The sequence below is a fragment of the Alosa pseudoharengus genome, unplaced genomic scaffold (assembly GCF_046254945.1).
Source record: "Alosa pseudoharengus isolate Yale_2024_CS ecotype anadromous, Long Island Sound unplaced genomic scaffold, YU_APseudo_1.1 YU_APseudo_1.1_scf_4, whole genome shotgun sequence".
Taxonomy (NCBI): domain Eukaryota; kingdom Metazoa; phylum Chordata; class Actinopteri; order Clupeiformes; family Clupeidae; genus Alosa; species Alosa pseudoharengus.
The window spans coordinates 21,053,317-21,073,181 of NW_027468774.1; the positions used below are offsets into that span (position 1 = coordinate 21,053,317).

Sequence of the window (19,865 nt, forward strand, 5' to 3'; positions counted from 1 at the left end):
ACTCCTCTGGGGTCCTTTATGCATCACATGACTAATTTGGGGTTTGAAGGGCCAGATTACTACCTGTTATAATCAGCCCATATGTAGTCATTCACCTCAATCTGATGACTGATGAACTTTACGTTATAGCCGCCCCCCCCCCCCCCCCCATCATCCTCATTGAGCACATAGGTTCTTGTAAAGTACTACTTAATTTGTAACCATTAGCCATTCATACCCATTCACCACACCATAACCCATTCATCTTGTGTATCTGAAGGACTTCTCTTACAGAAGGCATCATCCATGTAAAGCTAGACAGTGTTTGTAAGGTAATAAAGCATATTGACTTAATGCAGTTATGACCTTTATGGATAAACATAACCAATATACTGTAAGTGCATGGCCCATATTAATGTCCTGCTTCCCTAATGGTACAATAACAACATGATTGTATAAAACAAGTTTTATTATTTCACAAGACTCCAAGATATCAGAATGTCCAATAAAGCATTTTTGGCAACAGAGGTAGCTCGGCATTGTAATGCAGCGCAAGTAAATTTGTCAAACTAGGCTAACATGTTTGTGTAGGCAAGCATGCATGACCAAACCTCGAAACTCATTGGACATCACACACAAAAACAGATGATGTACTAACACTTTCAAGACATCTACCATGATGTCCCACTGACATTACAACCTTAAGTGCTAAATAGCCCATTTAAACAGGGCTAAATGAAAGTAATGACAATTTGATAGGCTAGCCTACAGCCTATCTAAGCTACACAAGATCAAAACATAGACGCCAAATTGCCTAATCGTACACTTACTCGACCACCAGTGGTCGTCGAAATTGTCGCGTTTTTCCACAATATCCCATATAAACATTTAAAAACGTGTTAAAATTGCTGTAGTCTTCTAGCTTCTTTACCAACATTTTCAGTTCCATTTGAGTCACGCTTCATGAATGCTCTCTAGGCGCGCGCGCACGTCAACCTCCGTTTATAAATATTCACGATAAACTCCACCCGACTCCACCCATGGAAACTCAGAATCTCAGAAACCGTATATCTGGTAACACCGTTCGGGCATTAAATATGTGCGGTCACATTTAGGACCGTCACATCCACAAAGACCTCACCCATGATGAAGCCCATCAAGTCTTCCACATACCCTGTGCAATATTTCACACTTCGTAACTATGTACATAGTTTGTAAAGCATTTCATTGTACATTTATTTATTGTTTTGTTCATTGTAAAGACACCATAGTGCAATAGCAATCAAAATGAACAGATCTTTTATTGTTGATAAATAAAAAATTATGTAACTTGCGGAATGTTGTCTCGGTTTTGATGGGTTTCACCCTGCACTCTCCCTTCCTGTACTTTGGGAAATGCATCCTGTAGAGAGGGTCCCCAGAGGATAAGGTGGCCTGGTCTCGTGCAGCATCCTCATTGTAATGCAGAGCAGCCAGGTAGAGTCTTGCGCAGTAAAGAGAAAACCAAACATGAAAATAATGGCATGCACATAATATGCACGTTTACTTTGAGCTAAAAACTGAGGCTACAATTTCTTGCACTGTCAGTACTCGGTTCTTCTGTTCTCTTTGGCTGGGAGAAAGTGCAAGGATTTAATTTGTGTTGTTCTGTGCAGCCAACAACACAACACAACACTTCATGTGTGACTTGCTCTTGCTTGTAGCCATTGCACTCGGTGTCCGTGCTCGTTAAACCAGCAAACTAATGGCGGATTTTCAACTAATCGAGTGGGTGGGGCTATGTGGGGGTTGAGAGGTGAGGGGTGGCGCCAGGGTGGTTCTATGCAAATTCCCTTATTTTGACGTCAGTATAAGGGAGCCAGAAAATGGCTCATAGAAGCCTATGATTCCTGACACCAAAATCGTTCTGGACCAAAATCGTTAGGAGCTGTAGAGACCCAAATGGAGGTACAAAAGGATGCAAAAAGTGAAATTTGCATAATATGTCCCCTTTAACTTTTGTATCAAGTTATGGTAGCACAGTAATATAGAACAGAATGCGGTCAAGGTGCATGTTTGTGCTGGATTTTACAACGGTATCGAACGTAATTCAGCCAATCACAATCAAGGACCGGAACTATCCGGTTTTAGAAGACAGTGTAAGTAGTTATGTGTATGAAGGCTGTATCTGAACACATGGTACCCTCTGAGTTAATTAGATTTCTGAAATACATACAAATGCAACAGCATGATCTGAATATGTAACAGAAAAGTACCATCTAGTGGACAAACGACTACTTATCGCCAATACTGGAAATGCAGCCATGATGATGATGATGATGATGAATATTTATTTTGGCTTTCTTTTAATCCTACTGAATTTGTAATTATGTATCGGCCGTTCTAATACCGATAGTATGTGGGTGCCTGTGTGTGTGTGTGCGTGTGTATATGTGTGCACCACCATCTACAGGCCAATGAGTGTACAGTCACTAAATGTACACATAACTTAATTTTTTAGACCGCCCCCATGGATGAAATTCTACGAAACTTGGCGTACCCCCAGAGAATGTCAGGTTAATCATACACATAACATTTGGTGCAGTATTGAACGTCTTTACTGAAGAGAGGGGCGATTAAAGCAGAATGATATTGCATTTTCATTTTTTACCGGGGGGGTGCAAATCACAAATGAGTGATTATGGGCTAGGTTGATGTGGGCCCTTGAGACCAACATACCATAAAAATATCTTCATCCTCGGTGCCACGGTTCAGGTAGTTATTTAGGAAAATCTGCATTTTTTGGGTTTCGGGGGGCCCAGCGCGGAGGGGGAGTGGCCCCCCGGGGACCAAACGAAATTTTTTCGCGGCGGTCATAATTATGCAATAATATTTTTTGATGAAGTAATATGTCCATTATTTAACAGTTGTTAATGATTAGTTAGGGTGAGGATACATATTTTATAAACCACTTCCTAATACTATAATTCATGATTAACTCAGGAGTTACAAGTGGTTAGTTAATGATATTTTGTGAGCTTATCTAAAGTGAGGACTCTCTATGCCTTGCAACACATTTTCAAATGAGTTGTAAAGATTACATTCACATTCATTAATTTAGCAGTCAAGCGACGTGTCGATTAAATTGAAGGCCATTGACATAACAGTGAAAGCCAGGAATCGAACCCCCAACTTTTCAGGCTACTGCATGCTAGTCCAGATCTTTATCCACTACACTATCTTGGCCCAGACAGAAACCCCTACATCTATGCAAGAGTTTCTGTTTTCTTCTACTACACACTGTTAAGCATTTATTAAACATCTGTAAACTATTATTAAATGCTGTATTCTTTGTTTGTAAAGCATTATTCCTACATAAATTCTCATCTGTAAATCATGTATACACACAGTTAAAAATGGTTTGTTCATAGTAAACACGCATATCTAAATTATATTTTTGAATTGACGGTATTGTAATACCACTGGGCAGAGGTAGTGTAGTGGATAGGGAGCCTGGTTAACATCATAAAGTTGGGGGTTCAAGCCCCGGCGTCCACCAATGTGGCCTTGCCCTTTAATTTCATTGACATGTGTAAGTCGCTTTGGGTGAAAGTTTCGGCTAAATGAATAAATGCAAGAGTAAACTTTATAACTCATTTGTAAATGTGTTGCAAGGCATAAAACGTCCTCACTTTAGATGAGCTCAAAAAATATCATTAACTAACCACTTGTAACTCCTGAGTGAATCATTAATTATAGTGTTAGGAAGTGGTTTATAAAATATGTATCCTCACCCTAACTAATCATTAGTGCATGTGTATGTAACAACTGTTAAATAATGGAAACATTACTTAATCAAAAACATATTATTGCATCATTTATTAAGTATTAACAATAATGTATAAACATATTTTAGATATAGGCTTAGTTACTATGAACAAACTATTAATAACTGTGTGTGTATTTTTGTTTCTTTTAAGCACATTGAATGACATTTTGTATGATAATGTGCTATATAAATAAACTTGAACTTGAACAAATGCTTTACTGATGATACATTATGTATGCAGGGCTCCAGAGTGCGACCAAACCTAATTTTTCAGAAGTGCGACTAAAAAAAATCGGAGGTCGCACCGGTGCGACCAGCTATTCGAGAGAGGAAAAAGTGTCCGCATTGAAACTCTACACTGTAAAACCCAACTTGCTGTTTGAACTTAAATATTTATGTAACCATGCTGCGAAAGAATTTTATGTTACGACAACAAAGACAATGGAGTTAACTCAAATAAAACTTGCTATTTGACTCAACTCAACTCCAGTTTGTATGACTAGATAGCTTTAGTTGATATAACTTGATATCTTTAGTTCATTTAACTTCAGCACTTGATATCTTTAGTTAATATAACTTGATTACTTTAGTTGACATAACTACACCACTTAATATCCTTAGTTGATATAACTTGAAACCTTGAGTTGATTTAACTTCAGCACTTGATACCTTTAGTTGACATAACTTCATACCTTTAGTTGACATAACTTCATCACTTGGTAGCTTTAGTTGATATAACTTATCCTTAAGCTACTTAAGCCTTTGGATGATTTCACTGCAATGCTAGTGAGTTACATACACCAACTACTTAAATGTAATGTAGTTCTCACCCCACACATCTAATACAATTTAACAATTAATACTGCCCAATATGTTTTATTGAAGATATAGCTTCATAAACCAAAAACACTGAGATCCAACTCAAGCCTCTTTAATAAAAACAGATGAGTAAATACAATTACTTTTTGGAACAAATACTTATTTTCTATCAGTTACACACCCCATGAAGGCTTGAATTCATGAAGATTGTTTGTTTTTGCATTATTGAGCCAATAATTTGATTCAAGAGTGAAGACTCACATTGTCTCAATTAGGAATGCAACAAAAATAAAAAATAAATGAATTGAAGGCTTCATGAGGTGTGTAAGTGATAGAAAAGAAGTCATTTTTTGAGTGAGCTACTCCTTTAAAACAGTACCAACACATGATGTCATCAAAATGGAACATTTGTACCATCTCACTAGGTGTTATCCATTATTTAATGCATCCTTAATGCATCCCTTTAAGGCAATCACCAATACTAAAATGTATCTTGCATTGTAAGTTATAGAAATTTAAGGCAACATTTTAAATTTTGATGACAAATGTTTTGGCATTAAACAATGTGCAGCCAGTTACAAATAATAGAGCAATTAACCAAAGAATAAAAAAGTGCATCACAAATAACAAGATTGATCACATACACACTGTGGATAAAACCCCAGTTCGTGTTACCTTCCCCCAAATAAATCCATACTGTGTGTTTTACTGTCCTTCAAAATTAATACACACGAGTGTGTTACCGTGTCCCCAAAATAAATCCACACCGTGTGTGTTACTGTCCCCCCCAAATAAATCCATACCGTGTGTGTTACTGTGTCCCCCAAATAAATCCATACCGTGTGTGTTACTGTGTCCCCCAAACAGTACACAATCTATAAGACGTCTAACAAAAATAACAAGAGTCCATTTCTCAATCAAGTTCACATTTTGTTCACATTTGGGCAAAGCTTAAACTCTGCTTTAAGCTTACATGGTTTTCCTCAAGAGTCTGTTTCTCAAGCCATGAACCAACGCAGTGCAATGGCCTCCACCAATGTCCATGAGCACCTTCTGAATGACTTCAAATGTGTACCTTGTGTCTTTGGGGTAGTCAATGTTCAGTGCGTAGAGCAGACCCATCAGAAGTGCCACAGCCGTTGGAAAATCACTGAGCGACGGAAGGATGATTTCTTCCTCAATGACCACAGCGAAACCAACAGTATCATTCCCGTCTGCCACCACGAGGATGCCCACAGTCATTCCTCTCGTCATGTCCTCCTCAGCAACTGTGGCCTAAAAAAAAATGCACAAACATATGATAAAATAAACCTTCATTGATTCTGTTGTTGTGGCCAAAACGGCATTAAGACACCAGTGGTTCCTAAACATTCTCCCCGGAACCCAAACTAGTGAAAATAGCTGACCTGCAAGATCACAACACTTCACAATATTGATTAAAAAATTTTTTTTTTAAAAAGCACAATGTGAGCTATTGAATACTTAAAAACCTATTTTTAAAGGCAATTATTAAAAAAACAAAAAACAAATAACACCCAGTGTGAAATGAGCAGTGCTTTCATTAGGCCCCTTCAGATCGTAGGGCCAAAGCCAAGCTAGCCACCTTCAGATCGTAGGGCCAAAGCCAAGCTAGCCAGGCCGTGCCAAGGCTAATTCCTTTCGCACCTTTAGGTGCGGGTGCTAACTGGTGCAACTTGGGGCTATAGACCCCTGAATTCTGGCCCACCCAAAACGTTAGGCCACTTGGCTCGACGACCTGAAGCCGGCTACTGAGTTAATTTATGTGCCAAGTTATGTGAAGCCTGGACAATGACATTGAGGCCATGCTGGTATGGACATACACACATGTTGGAGCGGTTAGCGCTATAGGGCTATTTACTCCTGATTGGTCCCAACCCGCTGTTTAGGTCCTAAAATACAGGATATGTACATGTAAGGGTAAATCCATAAGAATGGGGGGGGGGGAGGATCTGCATTGACAAAATATAAAATATACCTGAACTTTCTTGTAAAAGTTGGACGCAACATCTTTGAGGTAGTGGGGGAGCCCCATCAGCACGATGGTCCTTTTCCATTGGTTGGAACACTAAAAACAATTGACAATACACAATCAATGGAACAGCTTCAATCAGATAGCATCAGAAGAGAGTATTTAACAGTAAATAAAGTGTGTGTGTGTGTATGTGTGTGAAAGTGTTAAATACTGTAGCTCTATGTTCCTAATATACCCATTTCATCCAACCAGAGAGAGACACAGATACAGGATAAACAAGTGCAATTATAAGTCATGAAACAAAGAAAGCTGCAGACAAAATTGGAAAACTATAAATTTGAAACTGATAAAGCGTTTTTTTTCCTGGTTGGATGACACCATTGACCCGTGTGAAAATACGTTTGCTGTTTATTAAAGAGAGACAGGAACTGGGAGAACCCTGTTACTGAACCAACACCATGTAGTAATATTTACTATAATAACTTTTGTTTAAACAGAAAAACATATTGTTTAAAATATCACACAAGCCTACTTACATCACTATCCAGTGTTGTCAACAGCTTCTTCAGCTCCACCACACTTGGCTCTGTAGAGATCAATAAACCTCTGCAGATACTTGTCAAGGCCAGCAAAGAGACAGCCTTTCAGGTCAACAGTGGTGAGGCGAGCAAACTCGGCTTCAATCTAGTAGGCATAAAAGAAGCAAATAACAAGCCGAGGGATTCAATAGCACTGATATTTATCATTTTAAAGTCTTCATGACAGCAGATATTAGCAATTGTTGTTTAACACAGTTATTTTCCTCAAGCAAACAACAAAATAGCACTGTATTACCCCCATGCTTTCTACTAGGAGGCGACCAGTGTTGAGCATAAACTAATTCATTTTTCTATTAACTCTGAACTTAATATATTTTTAACTAAAGAACTTGAACTGACTCCCAGAGTTCCTCAGCTTCTAAACAAAACTGTTAATGAACTGAACATGAACTAGTTCAAAACTGAATTGGTGAAATATGAACGTGAATTCGTTAATTTTCTTTTGAACGAACTGAACTGAAGTGTGAACTTTGCCAACAGTGCAGGCGACCTTATCGGTTGAGGGTTGAGCGTGTGAAGTGGCTGAAACGCATGTCACATGGGCGAATAGGAGTCCCGCTAACCCACTCTGAAGTACACCGAGCGTCATGTTTCAGGGCTAGCTAGCCGTGTCCTAAAGAAAGCTAACCGCAAACAAACTAAATAAACGGTCTCCTGCCCTGGGCTTAATGATTTCTCCTTTCGAAATCGTTCGACGAATAATGTCTAGGGCAGCTAACTCGGTCTGCTACGCTGTTAGCTGCTAGCTATACTGTGAATTTCAGCCAGCAAGTTTTGCTGTTACGTTTTCAATAAACGGGGCAACACAATTTCATCAAGTAAAAAACGTAAAACATGTAAAATATTACTTGCAAGTTAACATTTACACTCACCTTGTAAAAATAATATGATGGGTATCAGTCTCTGGTGGTGTTGTTCCACGAATTTCCATCCATTTCACTCTGCACCGACCGTAAGAACGCGCGTAAGCCACTACATGATGACGCAAGACGCAAAACGTGCTACACGTGATGCTGCACAAGTTGGCAGTAGTCAACTCAACTTGACATTTATTATTAACATAACATGGCTTTTCATTGAGTGAACTTCCATGTAGTTGAGACGTTTTCAATTGATTATTTTAAGTTAAAATGACTATTTGCACAAATCTGTGTTGTATTGAAAAGGAAAAATTAGTTATGAAAACAAACAAGCAACATTGGGTTTTACAGTGTAGGCTACCTTTGCTTCAATAACAGACACATATTTGGCCAATATCGTGGTTTAAACAAATCACAGATAGTGAAGGGCGGGACCTCCCCTCTGATTGGCGGTGGCAGTGCCTGTGTGTAAAATTCATGGAGGTATTATGTGTAAATTTGAAAATGTGTGTGCTGCAGAGAGAGAGAGGGAGGTCAGAGACCCGTCAGATAAACAGAGTGGATGTAGTTGCATACAGTGTGGTCACATAGGCCGAGATAAATGTCCCCTCTCCCCACTGCCTTTCAGCGGCTGGCAGCAGCAAACCGATCAGACGAGCCCGAGATGATGATCAAGTTTATCGTTGCCTACGATAGGCCTAGTGAAACTTCCCTTCACCAAGTTCAGACCGAAATAATTATTCACCAGAAAAATAGTTTGAACGTAAAGCCGACGTACAGGAATGCCACTTGCGCCAAATTTATAGGAGTCATTGCAGATGAAAAGACGTCTTAAAATTGTGAACAATGCATACAAGGCCTTCGCGAACAACAGAGATACAGATATCGCCGAAAAGGAGTGTGTCATTGACCGCAGTTACATGCAGGGAGTAACCCGGTTTTCAACAGCAATATTCGTTTTGCGCGCGAGTTGAGTAAACTCATTCTGATGGCATCAATCAATTTAATCCGGTATTTGGAGCAAACCGAACATCGCTGCTACATTTAAAGCCAGAATATTCCCTGCATGTATACAGTGGTCATTGTGTACGGTGAATTGAATGGACACATTTAGATCGAGCATGGCAAGTCATTGCAATAGCCTATAATAATAGGCCTACCATTTCGTTACTGCATTAACCATGTTCTTATTGAAAATTTAAAAATACTAAAATTAAAAAGTAAATTGCATTGTGGCGCTGTCAAATGATTATTGCAATCATCATTGCAAAATCACATAAAAATCCCCCAGGCTACTTGGAACATCTCTTTAAATTGTGCTCAAATACATTTCTATGGAAGATGCTAGCATGGCGAGCTGGTTTAGCCAGGCCTAAAGATCATGAAGGATAGTATGTAAAACATTGAGCCATGAGATGTGCAGTTTGAAGCCCTTAAAAGACGTGCACTGTTAATTTACTCACTGTTATTTTTATTTAATCCATCTTGAGATGTTTTCAGCTCAGTGAAGCACTTTAAGCACCAACACTTCATTAAGTTACTTTTCTTGTAGAATTGTAAATCATAAGTCATAGGACAACCTATATAGGACAGTAATTAAGGGAAAAAAGTGAACCTGCTGCGGTGTTAAATGCAATGTGGTTGAAAATTTGGGTGCACCTAACTTTTGTGCTGGTGCACCTAAGAAAAAAAGTTAGGCGCACCAGTGCAAAAAGTTAGTCTGGAGCCCTGAATACATACAAATGCAACAGCATGATCTGAATATGTCACAGAAAAGTACACTGTATGTAGCAAGATTGCAGCCATCAACTTCCCCACTCTCTCTCACACCTACTCCAACAAAGTGGCAAAGAAGGCCCAATCCATTGCAGCTGACCATAGCCGTCCTGCCAGTTTAAGCTACTCCCCTCAGGCCGTAGGTACTCCATGCCCAGATGCAGGTCCAATAGACTCAGAAACTCTTTTATCCCAACTAGGGCTGGGACAACGCGTCGACGTAATCGATGACGTCGACGCAAAAAATAAGTCGACGCAAAATATGAGCGTCGATTCGTCAAGCATAACGTGTGCTGCTAAATATTTTTAATTTTACACCTTCAGTGTTTTCCATACGTTGACTAATCTGTGGCTGGGCACCACGAAATCAAAACCGGCCACCACACATTGATGTTCTATGTTGTAGGCCTGCTATTTAAATTAAAGATAAGATAAAATAATTTCATTGAGCTGCACTTTTTACTCACACAGCCTTTCCTCGCCCCGCCCGCTCTCTCTCGTAACGAGCCCGCTGCTCCTCCTCTGCATGTGCATTTAACAAAATATTCACGATTGTTGAAGGATTGTTGTTGCCACATAGAAGCACTGCAGTGTTTCTCAAACTTTTACAGACCAAGGACCACTTAACCATTAGAAAAAACCTCACGGACCACCTAGCTAATAGACACAATAGGCCTACTCACTGAACCACCTTGCTTATTGTCTTTGCACCTTGCTTATTGTGTCAGAGGATTCATATGATTTAAATTGGCATAGCTTACATAGGCAGTATTGCAGAACTTTGGATTTACATACAAGTTGGTTCAATATTGCAAACAACTTACTCTATTATTTTTTACAACATCTGCTCGCGGACCACTTGGGATAGCTTGCGGACCACCAGTGGTCCCCGGACCACACTGAGAAATACTGGCATAGAACACAGTGGGCTAAATTGCTATTAAATCCGCTTAGCATCGTGACCATGCTGCGCAAATTTGTTCAAAACCGCTGCATTAAAGTTAAAGTAAACTCTGCTAAGGTCTTATCACAACATGGTACATTGAGGAGACGAAGTTAAGTTACAGTATGCAATCAAGAAGTAGCCCCTATCTCAAAGCTAACATTAGAATACTGTTTGGATGTCAAGTTTAGCATGCTTACTTGCAGCTGCTTGTATTACTCATGCAGGGCTCATTTTATTGACTCTGTTTGCAAAATCCCGATGGAAATGGAAAAGTGTTTTCCAAGACTCAAAAGTGCTTGTCCAAAGGAGAAGTACTAACTGTTATTTGAACAAACTACGTTATGAATTGCATCCATACATCAGCAGCCTTTTAACTGTGTTAATGTTAACTGCAAGGATTCCCACACGAACGTCTTAAAATGACAGGCACTCAATTAGACATACACTAGCCTACTGAACTTTATTGAATGCTACCTCTGACTAAGAATGCATTACTTTGCACTTGTAGTTACTTGCACTTCAGTCTTTTATATTGGAATCTTAAGAGCAATAAACATATATTGCAATGTTAATAATTCATGTTTTTTCATTCAGATATGTAAATAAACATGTATAAGTTGCTATTAGTGAATTAATGGGGAGATAATCGATAATCGAATCGAAATCGAATCGGACTGAAAAAATGAATCGTTAGATTAATCGATGCATCGAAAAAATAAGCGCTAGATTAATCGTTTAAAAAATAATCGTTTATCCCAGCCCTAATCCCAACTTCCATTTCCATTTTTATCAGTCTGCCAAAACTGTTTTAACTATATTGATTTGTATTATTGTTTTTTAGATACTGTGAGAATTTTTATGTATTTTTTGTGAAAATAATTGCCCCTTGGGGATAATAAAGTAACCTTGACCTTGTATAGACTTTGTGTAAAGATAAGAAAAAAGGTGCAGGTCACAGACAATTACTTTTTGTTGGTGTTTTGATTCCTTTGATTTTATTGCCATTCCCAAGTATGTAAGTCCTCATAGACCTTATGCTTTTGTAAGCTACTGACTTTGGGGCAAATTTTACAAAATTCCCCCCTCCAATTGCCAAATCGCTTTAAGATCGTATACTTCAGTTTCCAGTTGAAGTATGAGGCATAGCGTTCCTTATCCTCCGCCAGACTCTTCAGGAACTTTCCAAGCTCCTCTACTGAGGGGAAGTCGTCCACATGGATGAAGGAGTCTTTTGGTGCCACCGCCTCATACTGTTCCCGTGGTGGACCTAAAACTACAGGCACTGCTCCACCCATGAAGCCATTGTACCACAACTTCTCTGTGATGTAGTCTTTGAAAATGGAGTTCTCAAAAGACAGGTAGAAGTAGCAGTGAGAAATTGTGGGTAACAGAACATTACCATCAAGGCGCTTATTCACTGCTCCACCATACACATTCACTGGTATAATTGTTTTCAGTTTGTTGTAAACAGCAGTTCTCTTATGGTGGGCTGCAAAATTGCTCACAACCCAACAAGCCATAGATGACTTGTTCTTTGGTATGAAATCCTCAACTGTCAATCCTGTACCGAAGTCCTGGGGTACCAAACTGCCATATGGTGTATAGATATCTGCATCACGGCGGTAAGACATGGTGCAATTAAAGTGCCCAGCAAAGGGCTTCACATTACCATTATGTGCTGGACTTTCCAGTGAGAACCATACCCACTTCTGCCTCCGTGGTCGGGTCTGGTCCACAGGCAGTCTTTGTTGGCCTTGAATTAGCTCACGGTTGTGGAAAACCACAAAATCTGCTTGAGAGAACATGGACCGATCGTCCACCAACTTGCAGTTTGGTATGCCAAACCTCTCCCAACACACATTACCATCCACACTAGATTTATATCCAAAAGGCCAGTACCACACTAAAACAGTTGTATTTTTGGCATTAATATTCATGTCAATGACTTCAGTTTCAATTCTTGAGGTCATTTTCATTTTAAAAAACAGTGAAGGCCACTGGATAAGCAAACTGCCAAAAAGCGTGAGACAGACAAAGGCAGCAGCCAGCCGTGTAAATCTGTGGCTACAGAAGTCCAGCATATTAGTTTTCCGATTGTTTTTGCTGTAAAACAAAACAACAAAGAAGCACAAATAAAAAAATATATCAAACAATACAGACTGGATGCTTAATCATATTACAGTACCACTCAGCAGTTGCAATCTCTAATCTCCCTTCCTCCTCAGACCACTCTCACTCATTATATTGTTGCATCCATTTGAATAGTTGCAAAGTTATGAACATAGGTAAAATGTTTTTGTTGGATGTAAGGAACTAAAGGTCTGATGTCTGATAAAATAATATTTTGACTGTGTCCAGGGCCCCTTACTGGTCCTGTGCCCCTGGGCAAGCAAACATCACCTAACCAACTGCTAGCTGCCTGTGTCCTGAATACACTGTAAAAAAACATGATCTCTGGACAGCACAGGCTCCAAAAACGGCAACAAAAACAACCTGGGCAAACCTAGAGTTTCAATTGCACGGGAGCAGCACGGGAGGGAGGGGGAGGAAGTAGCGAGCTAGCTCTGTTTTGTTTGAAAGTCAACAGAAGCGACATTACCCAGCTTCGCTTAGAGCACCTTTAATTAAGGCATTAAGATCCATTTCCAAAAGATTCTTTTTTTTTTATTCCTCTTTTTAGTCAACTTTAGCAAGGGGCTGAATACTTTTCATAGGCACTGTACATCCTTTGGTCAGTCATAGGACTTCAGACCTCTTATGACTTTTATAGTAGGGCTGTCAAAATAACTGATTAATTTCGATTAATTAATTTGAGAAAAAATAACTGATTAAAAAAATTAGTGCAGATTAATCGATTCCGTATGACCTTTGACCCCGAGCCGTTCTAGTCAGTAAAAATTAGATTGTAAAATGGAGAAGAAAATGTGCTGCCTCGATCATTGATTGGAACATTTACTTTTTTAAAAAGGCCTGATGGTGTTCATAAAAAATAAAGTGTTGAAAATAAAGTCCTCTGCAATATCTGCGCTAAGGAATTTCACTGGAGTTCATCAACTCTATAGTCGCACATCAATGCAAAGAAATAAGTGTTCATTGAGGGGTGTGTTCATTTATTTTCATTGTGTCCCCTAGGTTATATCTGTGGCCTGAAAAACTTCCCAAAGCACTTTTGAATTTATTTCCTCAACATATTAGGTCATATCTTAGATTATTATGGCAATTATTTGAACAGTGAAAATAATAATAAAAAGAGTTCTTGAACTTTAATGTTACTAATGCAGATGATTCATTTGAATTTAAATATTTTAAATACTTTCACAGCAAAAATTATATGTGTGATTAATTTAGATTAATTAATCACAGAGTATGTAATTAATTAGATTAATTTTTTTTTATCGATTGACAGCCCTATTTTATAGACATACACCTGGACATTGGACTTTTAATGCCTTCATGCCGGTCATCTTTAAAAATCCCAACCTCCCAAAAAGGTGTGTTCATGAGATCAGCTCGGAAAACAAATACAGGAAACACATAAATAAGTTAATAGAACTGCTTACTATGGTTGAGCAAGAAGGAAAATGTCACAGGCTGGTGTTTCTATAGCGTTAATTTAGTCATAAATGAACTTGCCTATTTTTAATGAGTAAAATTCATCTCTTGTGCTGTTGCAAGGGAGGTTGAAGAATATGATAGTGAGGTCAAGTCACAAGTCACAATTCTCCGAGCAAAAAATCCAACCCAAATGCATTCAAGTCATTTTTCCTCTATTTTTCCTCCTCATTTCCACCTCATTTCATATAAGATTGTATAAGCTTCCTTACCCTTTGATGGAAGTGTAGAACACCTGCAAACTGTGCCCTTATGAGGTACTTGCTCTGGCTGTTACTCCAGAATGACATTCAGGATTGTATTGTTCTGAGGTTGGATGCCAACAACCAACCGCCCCGCCCCGTCTATCTATCCCTATCTCAGGTGACTAATGATCACTGCGCAGAATGGCCAGGATCTGTCAAATGATAGGAATTAGGTCATTGTAGTGGCTGACCTGTCCATGACAGAAATGTTAATCTCCTGGCTAGGGAGCTCAATAAAATGTAAATGGAAACAAATGTATCACGATTGTGCAGGAGGACCCAAATGCAAGACTCCACCAGGCAGAGTTACAAACAAAAACAATTTATTTTTACACGAACTTAACAACTAAAGGCTTACTTACAACGGGGCTTTGACAAGACAGAGAGACGATCCGACCAGGAACAGAGAAACAGGAGGGTAGAAATACACATACCCATTAACAGAAAGACAGAGGACTGGACGAAACCAAACGAGACAATAACAGGGAACAGGTGAGGAGGCAGAAATGGAGGGAAAACAAACAAGACAGGAAGCATAGACCAAATAAGGAGATGGGGCGGAGACAAAGACAGGTGACAGGCAGGTATCACAAAGCACATGGGGAACAGGCAAAAACAAACACAGGACAATACACAAAATGGCCACCAGGGTGGCACAAACTTAGCAGTCCGGGCCAGATCCTGACACAAATGTTAGTCATTAACTTATTAAAATGTCTTTATTGATGCTTAAAATGTAAGCATAATTAATAATGGATTTGGTCTGTATTTATACCTTCTTCCTTAATAGCAAACTTAATAGCAAACTCATCTTAAAATCTAAGGTTAGTGATATACAGTATTTTAAGGATCCAAAAAGAGAAACTGGCAAAATAGTTGTACAATAGATACTCCTATACCCAGGGGCGGAGCTTGAGGGGGTGCGGGGGGTGCGGCACGCCCCAGGCCCGGGACCCGCAGGGGCCCGGTGCGAGGGCGCCCCTCCCCCACCTCCGGGACGGGCCTCTCCCACGGCACAAGGCCGGAGGAGCTAAGATCATGCAAACGGTTTCTTTTCAATTTCAGATTATTTATTTATTTTTTTTCTTTTTCGCATGTCCAAATTTCCGTCAAGGATTCCCGGGACACTGTAAGACCAGGGTACACGAAACTTGGTGGGCATGTAACCCCACATGGATAGCATGGAACCTCCTGTTTTCGTTTTGATCTGTAGCCCCCCCGCTGGACTGGACCCCCCCGAAAGGAGGGTAGGGCAGACACAGTTTTCTGTGAATATCTTGAGAACCGTAGGGTTTAGGAGGACCATTTTTTTTTTGTATGTTGATCTCAAAGGGCCATGTCAACCCATTCCATAACCACTCATTTCATGTATAGCGCCACCTAGTTAAACACAAAAAAGTAAAAATGAGGTGTTGTAATCGCAGGTATCTGTGACCTAACATAGTCAAAACTGCACGAAATTGGAAGTGTAGGATCATTATGACACCCTCTGAATGCACGCCAAGTTTCGTGGAATTCCGTTCATGGGGGGCCACACAATAAATTAATTTATGTTACTATACACCAACTGGCCTGTAGGTGGTCGGATACAGTTTTCTGTGAATATCTCGAGAACCGTAGGGCCTAGGAGGTCCACCTTTTTTTTGTATGTTGGTCTTAAGGGGGCATGTCAACCTATCCCATTACCACTTATTTCATGTATAGCGCCACCTAGTTAAAAATTAAAAAGCAAAACATTAGGTGTTTTCATCACAATATCTCTGGCTGACATGGTCAAAACTGCCCGAAATTGAAAGTGTAGGATCATTATGACACCCTACGAATGCATGCCAAGTTTCGTGGACTTTCGTTCATGGGGGGGCCTTACAATAAAATAATTTATGTGTACATTTAGTGACCGTACACCAACAAGGATTCCCGGGACACTGAAAGACCGGGGTACACAAAACTTGGTGGGCATGTAACCCCACATGGATAGCATGGAACCATCGCTTTTCGTTTTGATCTGTAGCCCCCCCCCCCCCCGCTGGACTGGACCCCCCGAAAGGAGGGTAGGGCAGACACAGTTTTCTGTGAATATCTTGAGAACCGTAGGGCCTAGGATGACCAATTTTTTGCGGATGTTTGCCTCCAGGGGTCATGTAAACCCATTCCATATGCACACATGTGCATAAACAGATACACATGCACACACATACATTCACAGTAATCCTACGTATGACACATACTCAGACAGTAGACATATATACGCATGCATGCACATGCACACACACAGGCACATAAACAGGCAAACACACAAGCACATGCACATGCACGCACACACACCCACCCACACACCCACACACACATAAACATAAACATGTACACGCACACATGCACACAATTCAAGAATTTCTCAGAATTATGAACAGGCAAGATGGGGGTGGGGTTGTATAAAATGTATATTACATGTGAAATCTATGAACTAATCATGTTCTGGTACTTGTTGTCTAGCAGATACCAGTGAGAGTTGAGTGTGCATAATGCAATTCAGTGAGACAGTTAGAATCATATATGCCTTTCAGCGTGACTTATTTTTGTTGAAAACATGTGCTGGACTGGGCGGCGGTCATATTTTGTACCGCTCTGCGGTACATCTAGTTAATTCATCACTCAGTTGGAGAAAACAGTTCCTTTTTCTTTCAAACAAGCAAGGGTTACGTTTGCTTAAGAAAGGTATACCCAATTGAGCTGATGTGAAGAACTATCAGAGATGGGAAGTAACGAAGTACAAATACTTCGTTACTGTACTCAAGTAGATTTTTCAGATATTTTTACTTTACTTTACCATTTATTTTTGAGGCGACTTTTTACTTTTACTCCTTACATTTTAACACAAATATCGGTACTTTCTACTTCTTACATTTTGCAAAACTGGCTTGTTACTTTAGTTTCAAATAATTTTAAGTGGAGTTACCTCGCGATATCATCAATAGTGAATTCAATCTAATTGGATGGGAATATACGTTGCACTTGACGCACCACTACAAGATGACTCGACAGATTCCGCGGCAAATCATTGCAGCTTGATGGCAGTAACGTTAACGTTAGCACGTAGTAGTATGTCTCAATTAAATTTAGTCAAAAATGCCCTCATCCTCTCCTCGCCTTTGGTGCTTCCCTAACTTCTAGCTGCAGTGTAGCCTATCTTAGCAATAAGTAGATGCAGCATATTGGGTCTTGAACAGGGATGTAATGGAGGCTAAATGCTAGTAAACGGTTTACCCACCTCTGAAATTTCAGAAATAGTTTATCCACCACTCAAAAGATTACACTGTATTATCCACAATTACAATATGTATACTCATCAACACTCTATGAACTTGAATTGTTATAAACATTGGATAATAACCTCCACCATCATCAAACATGTTCAGAATTCCTTTTTCAAAAATCTGATACCGCATGGTGCAGCGGTCCACCTTACCGTTATCACAGAATTCATAGTTTACCCACCTCTTATTTTACAACTACATTCCTGGTCTTGAATTCACAGGAATCCATAGGAATTAAATAGCCACGATGTTGTTTTATCCAATATTAGTTGTGCAGACGTATAGTCCATCTTATACACACCCATGAAGCCAACAAAGAAAATGCAAAAATAGAGACTTTTGTGATTCCATTTTGTGTAGTTATACTATATCAGAACCTGACATACAATCCAAATAGTATACAAGAAACCTCAGAAATGCATACTTTTATTGTCAGTATGCATTTTGGGTAACCAAAAGTCCTATGGGGAGTTCCATAGGGCATTACAAAACGCATGAGCATACCTTAACAAATAATGGTCTAAAGTATTCATTTTTCATTCTATATTGATCTACTTTTGCACACAGCTTCGGAAGACCTGGTGCTAGGGCTCAGTTGTGTTTCTAAAATCATATCAAATGAGCTAGAGGGCTGAAATGTGGTGAGTTCAGAGATGCTTGTTATCCGGCAGAAAGAAAAAACAATATTCTAGGCTCTGTAACTCTGTGCCAGTGCTTCCTAAGAAACTACAGGATTTTAGCTTTAGATGTCCAGCATTTGATGGTAGGCCAAAAGAACACATTGCCCTCTGAAGTAGGCAGTGCAATGTTGGGGGGGGGAAGCCTAGAAATGGCCCAACAGGTTATAAGGGGAAGATTTACTGTAAAAAGAGAGACTGGCACTTTTGCACTCATTTGTGTGGTCCAGGTACCGTTGCATAAAAAATGGTTGTCATTCACAAGACTACTTTACTTTTATACTTTAAGTAAATTTCCAAGCCTGTACTTTGTTACTTTTACTTGAGTAAAGAAGTTAAATCAGTACTTCTACTTTTACCAGAGTATTTGTACTTCTACTTGAGTACGGGAAGTGAGTAGTTTTGCCATCTCTGAGAACTATAGATCCATCTCCCTTCTTCCTTTCCTGTCAAAGGCTCTTGAGAAAGTGGTGTTCAAGTAAGTTTCTGATCTCTTATCCCAGAACAACCTACTAGATCCTAAGCAGTCTGATTTCAAGAGTGGTCACTCTACCAAAACTGATCTTTTATCTGTGAGTGATGCATTGAAAGTAGTTAAAGCCTCTGTTCAGTCATCAGTCATTTATTTGACTTATCTGAAGCCTTTCAGACAGTGAACCATGACATTCTCCTCTTTACATTATTTGAGTTAGGAGTTCTTGCAAAACTCTTGGTTTGCATCCTACCTCAAGGGATGTTCAGTCAGTGTGTCTTGGTCAAGGCAGGAATCAAAGTCTCATGAAGTCACCACAGGTGTGCCTCAGGGTCCACTTCTGTTGTCTATTTACACCACTTCCTTAGCTGAAGTCATTCACTCCCACAGATTTGCTTATCACTGTTATGCGGATGATACTCAACTTTACCTGTCTTTCCCACCTGATGAATGATTTCTGCATACCTCATCGATATTTCAGTCTACATGAAAAATCGACACTTTTAACACAATCTGTCCAGCCCAGCTGTCACCCAAGCATCCTCCCTATTTCAACCCTTGTTTTGTGTATGTTTCTTTGCTGAATTATTTTGTCTGAGTGTCTAGTAAGTACGTTGTTGTTCTTGAAGTTTTTTCTGTCAAGTCTGTTTGGTCCTAGTCTGCTCAGGTCAAGTCTTTGGTTTCTTTATTTTTTTTCCTTTCAAGTAAAAGTCTGTCTGCAACTTTGTATCTAGCTGTGTTTGGATTGATGACTGCCTGTTCCCA

The 19,865-nt window shown here is 39.6% G+C and overlaps 1 protein-coding gene and 1 long non-coding RNA gene across 2 annotated transcripts; both read right to left on the reverse strand.

Moving 5' to 3' along the window:
• Positions 1-5,710: 5,710 nt before the first annotated feature.
• LOC143103045 (uncharacterized) lies at positions 5,711-7,383 on the reverse strand. The gene is made up of 3 exons (XR_012982704.1): positions 7,136-7,383; positions 6,603-6,692; positions 5,711-5,881 (listed from the first exon to the last, which is right to left on the reverse strand). It is a non-coding gene; the product is annotated as an uncharacterized LOC143103045 (long non-coding RNA).
• Positions 7,384-11,775: 4,392 nt separating this feature from the next.
• Positions 11,776-14,686, reverse strand: LOC143102833 (alpha-(1,3)-fucosyltransferase 7-like). Its single transcript, XM_076266647.1, has 2 exons — positions 14,605-14,686; positions 11,776-12,883 (listed from the first exon to the last, which is right to left on the reverse strand). The coding sequence occupies exon 2, from the start codon at positions 12,859-12,861 to the stop codon at positions 11,776-11,778; it is 1,086 nt and encodes a 361-aa protein (XP_076122762.1). The 5' UTR covers positions 12,862-12,883; positions 14,605-14,686.
• Positions 14,687-19,865: the final 5,179 nt, after the last annotated feature.

What these genes read in the sequence shown, in the direction of transcription:
- LOC143102833 (XM_076266647.1), bottom strand. Translation starts at nt 12,861, where the DNA reads ATGCTGGACTTCTGTAGCCACAGATTTACACGGCTGGCTGCTGCCTTT.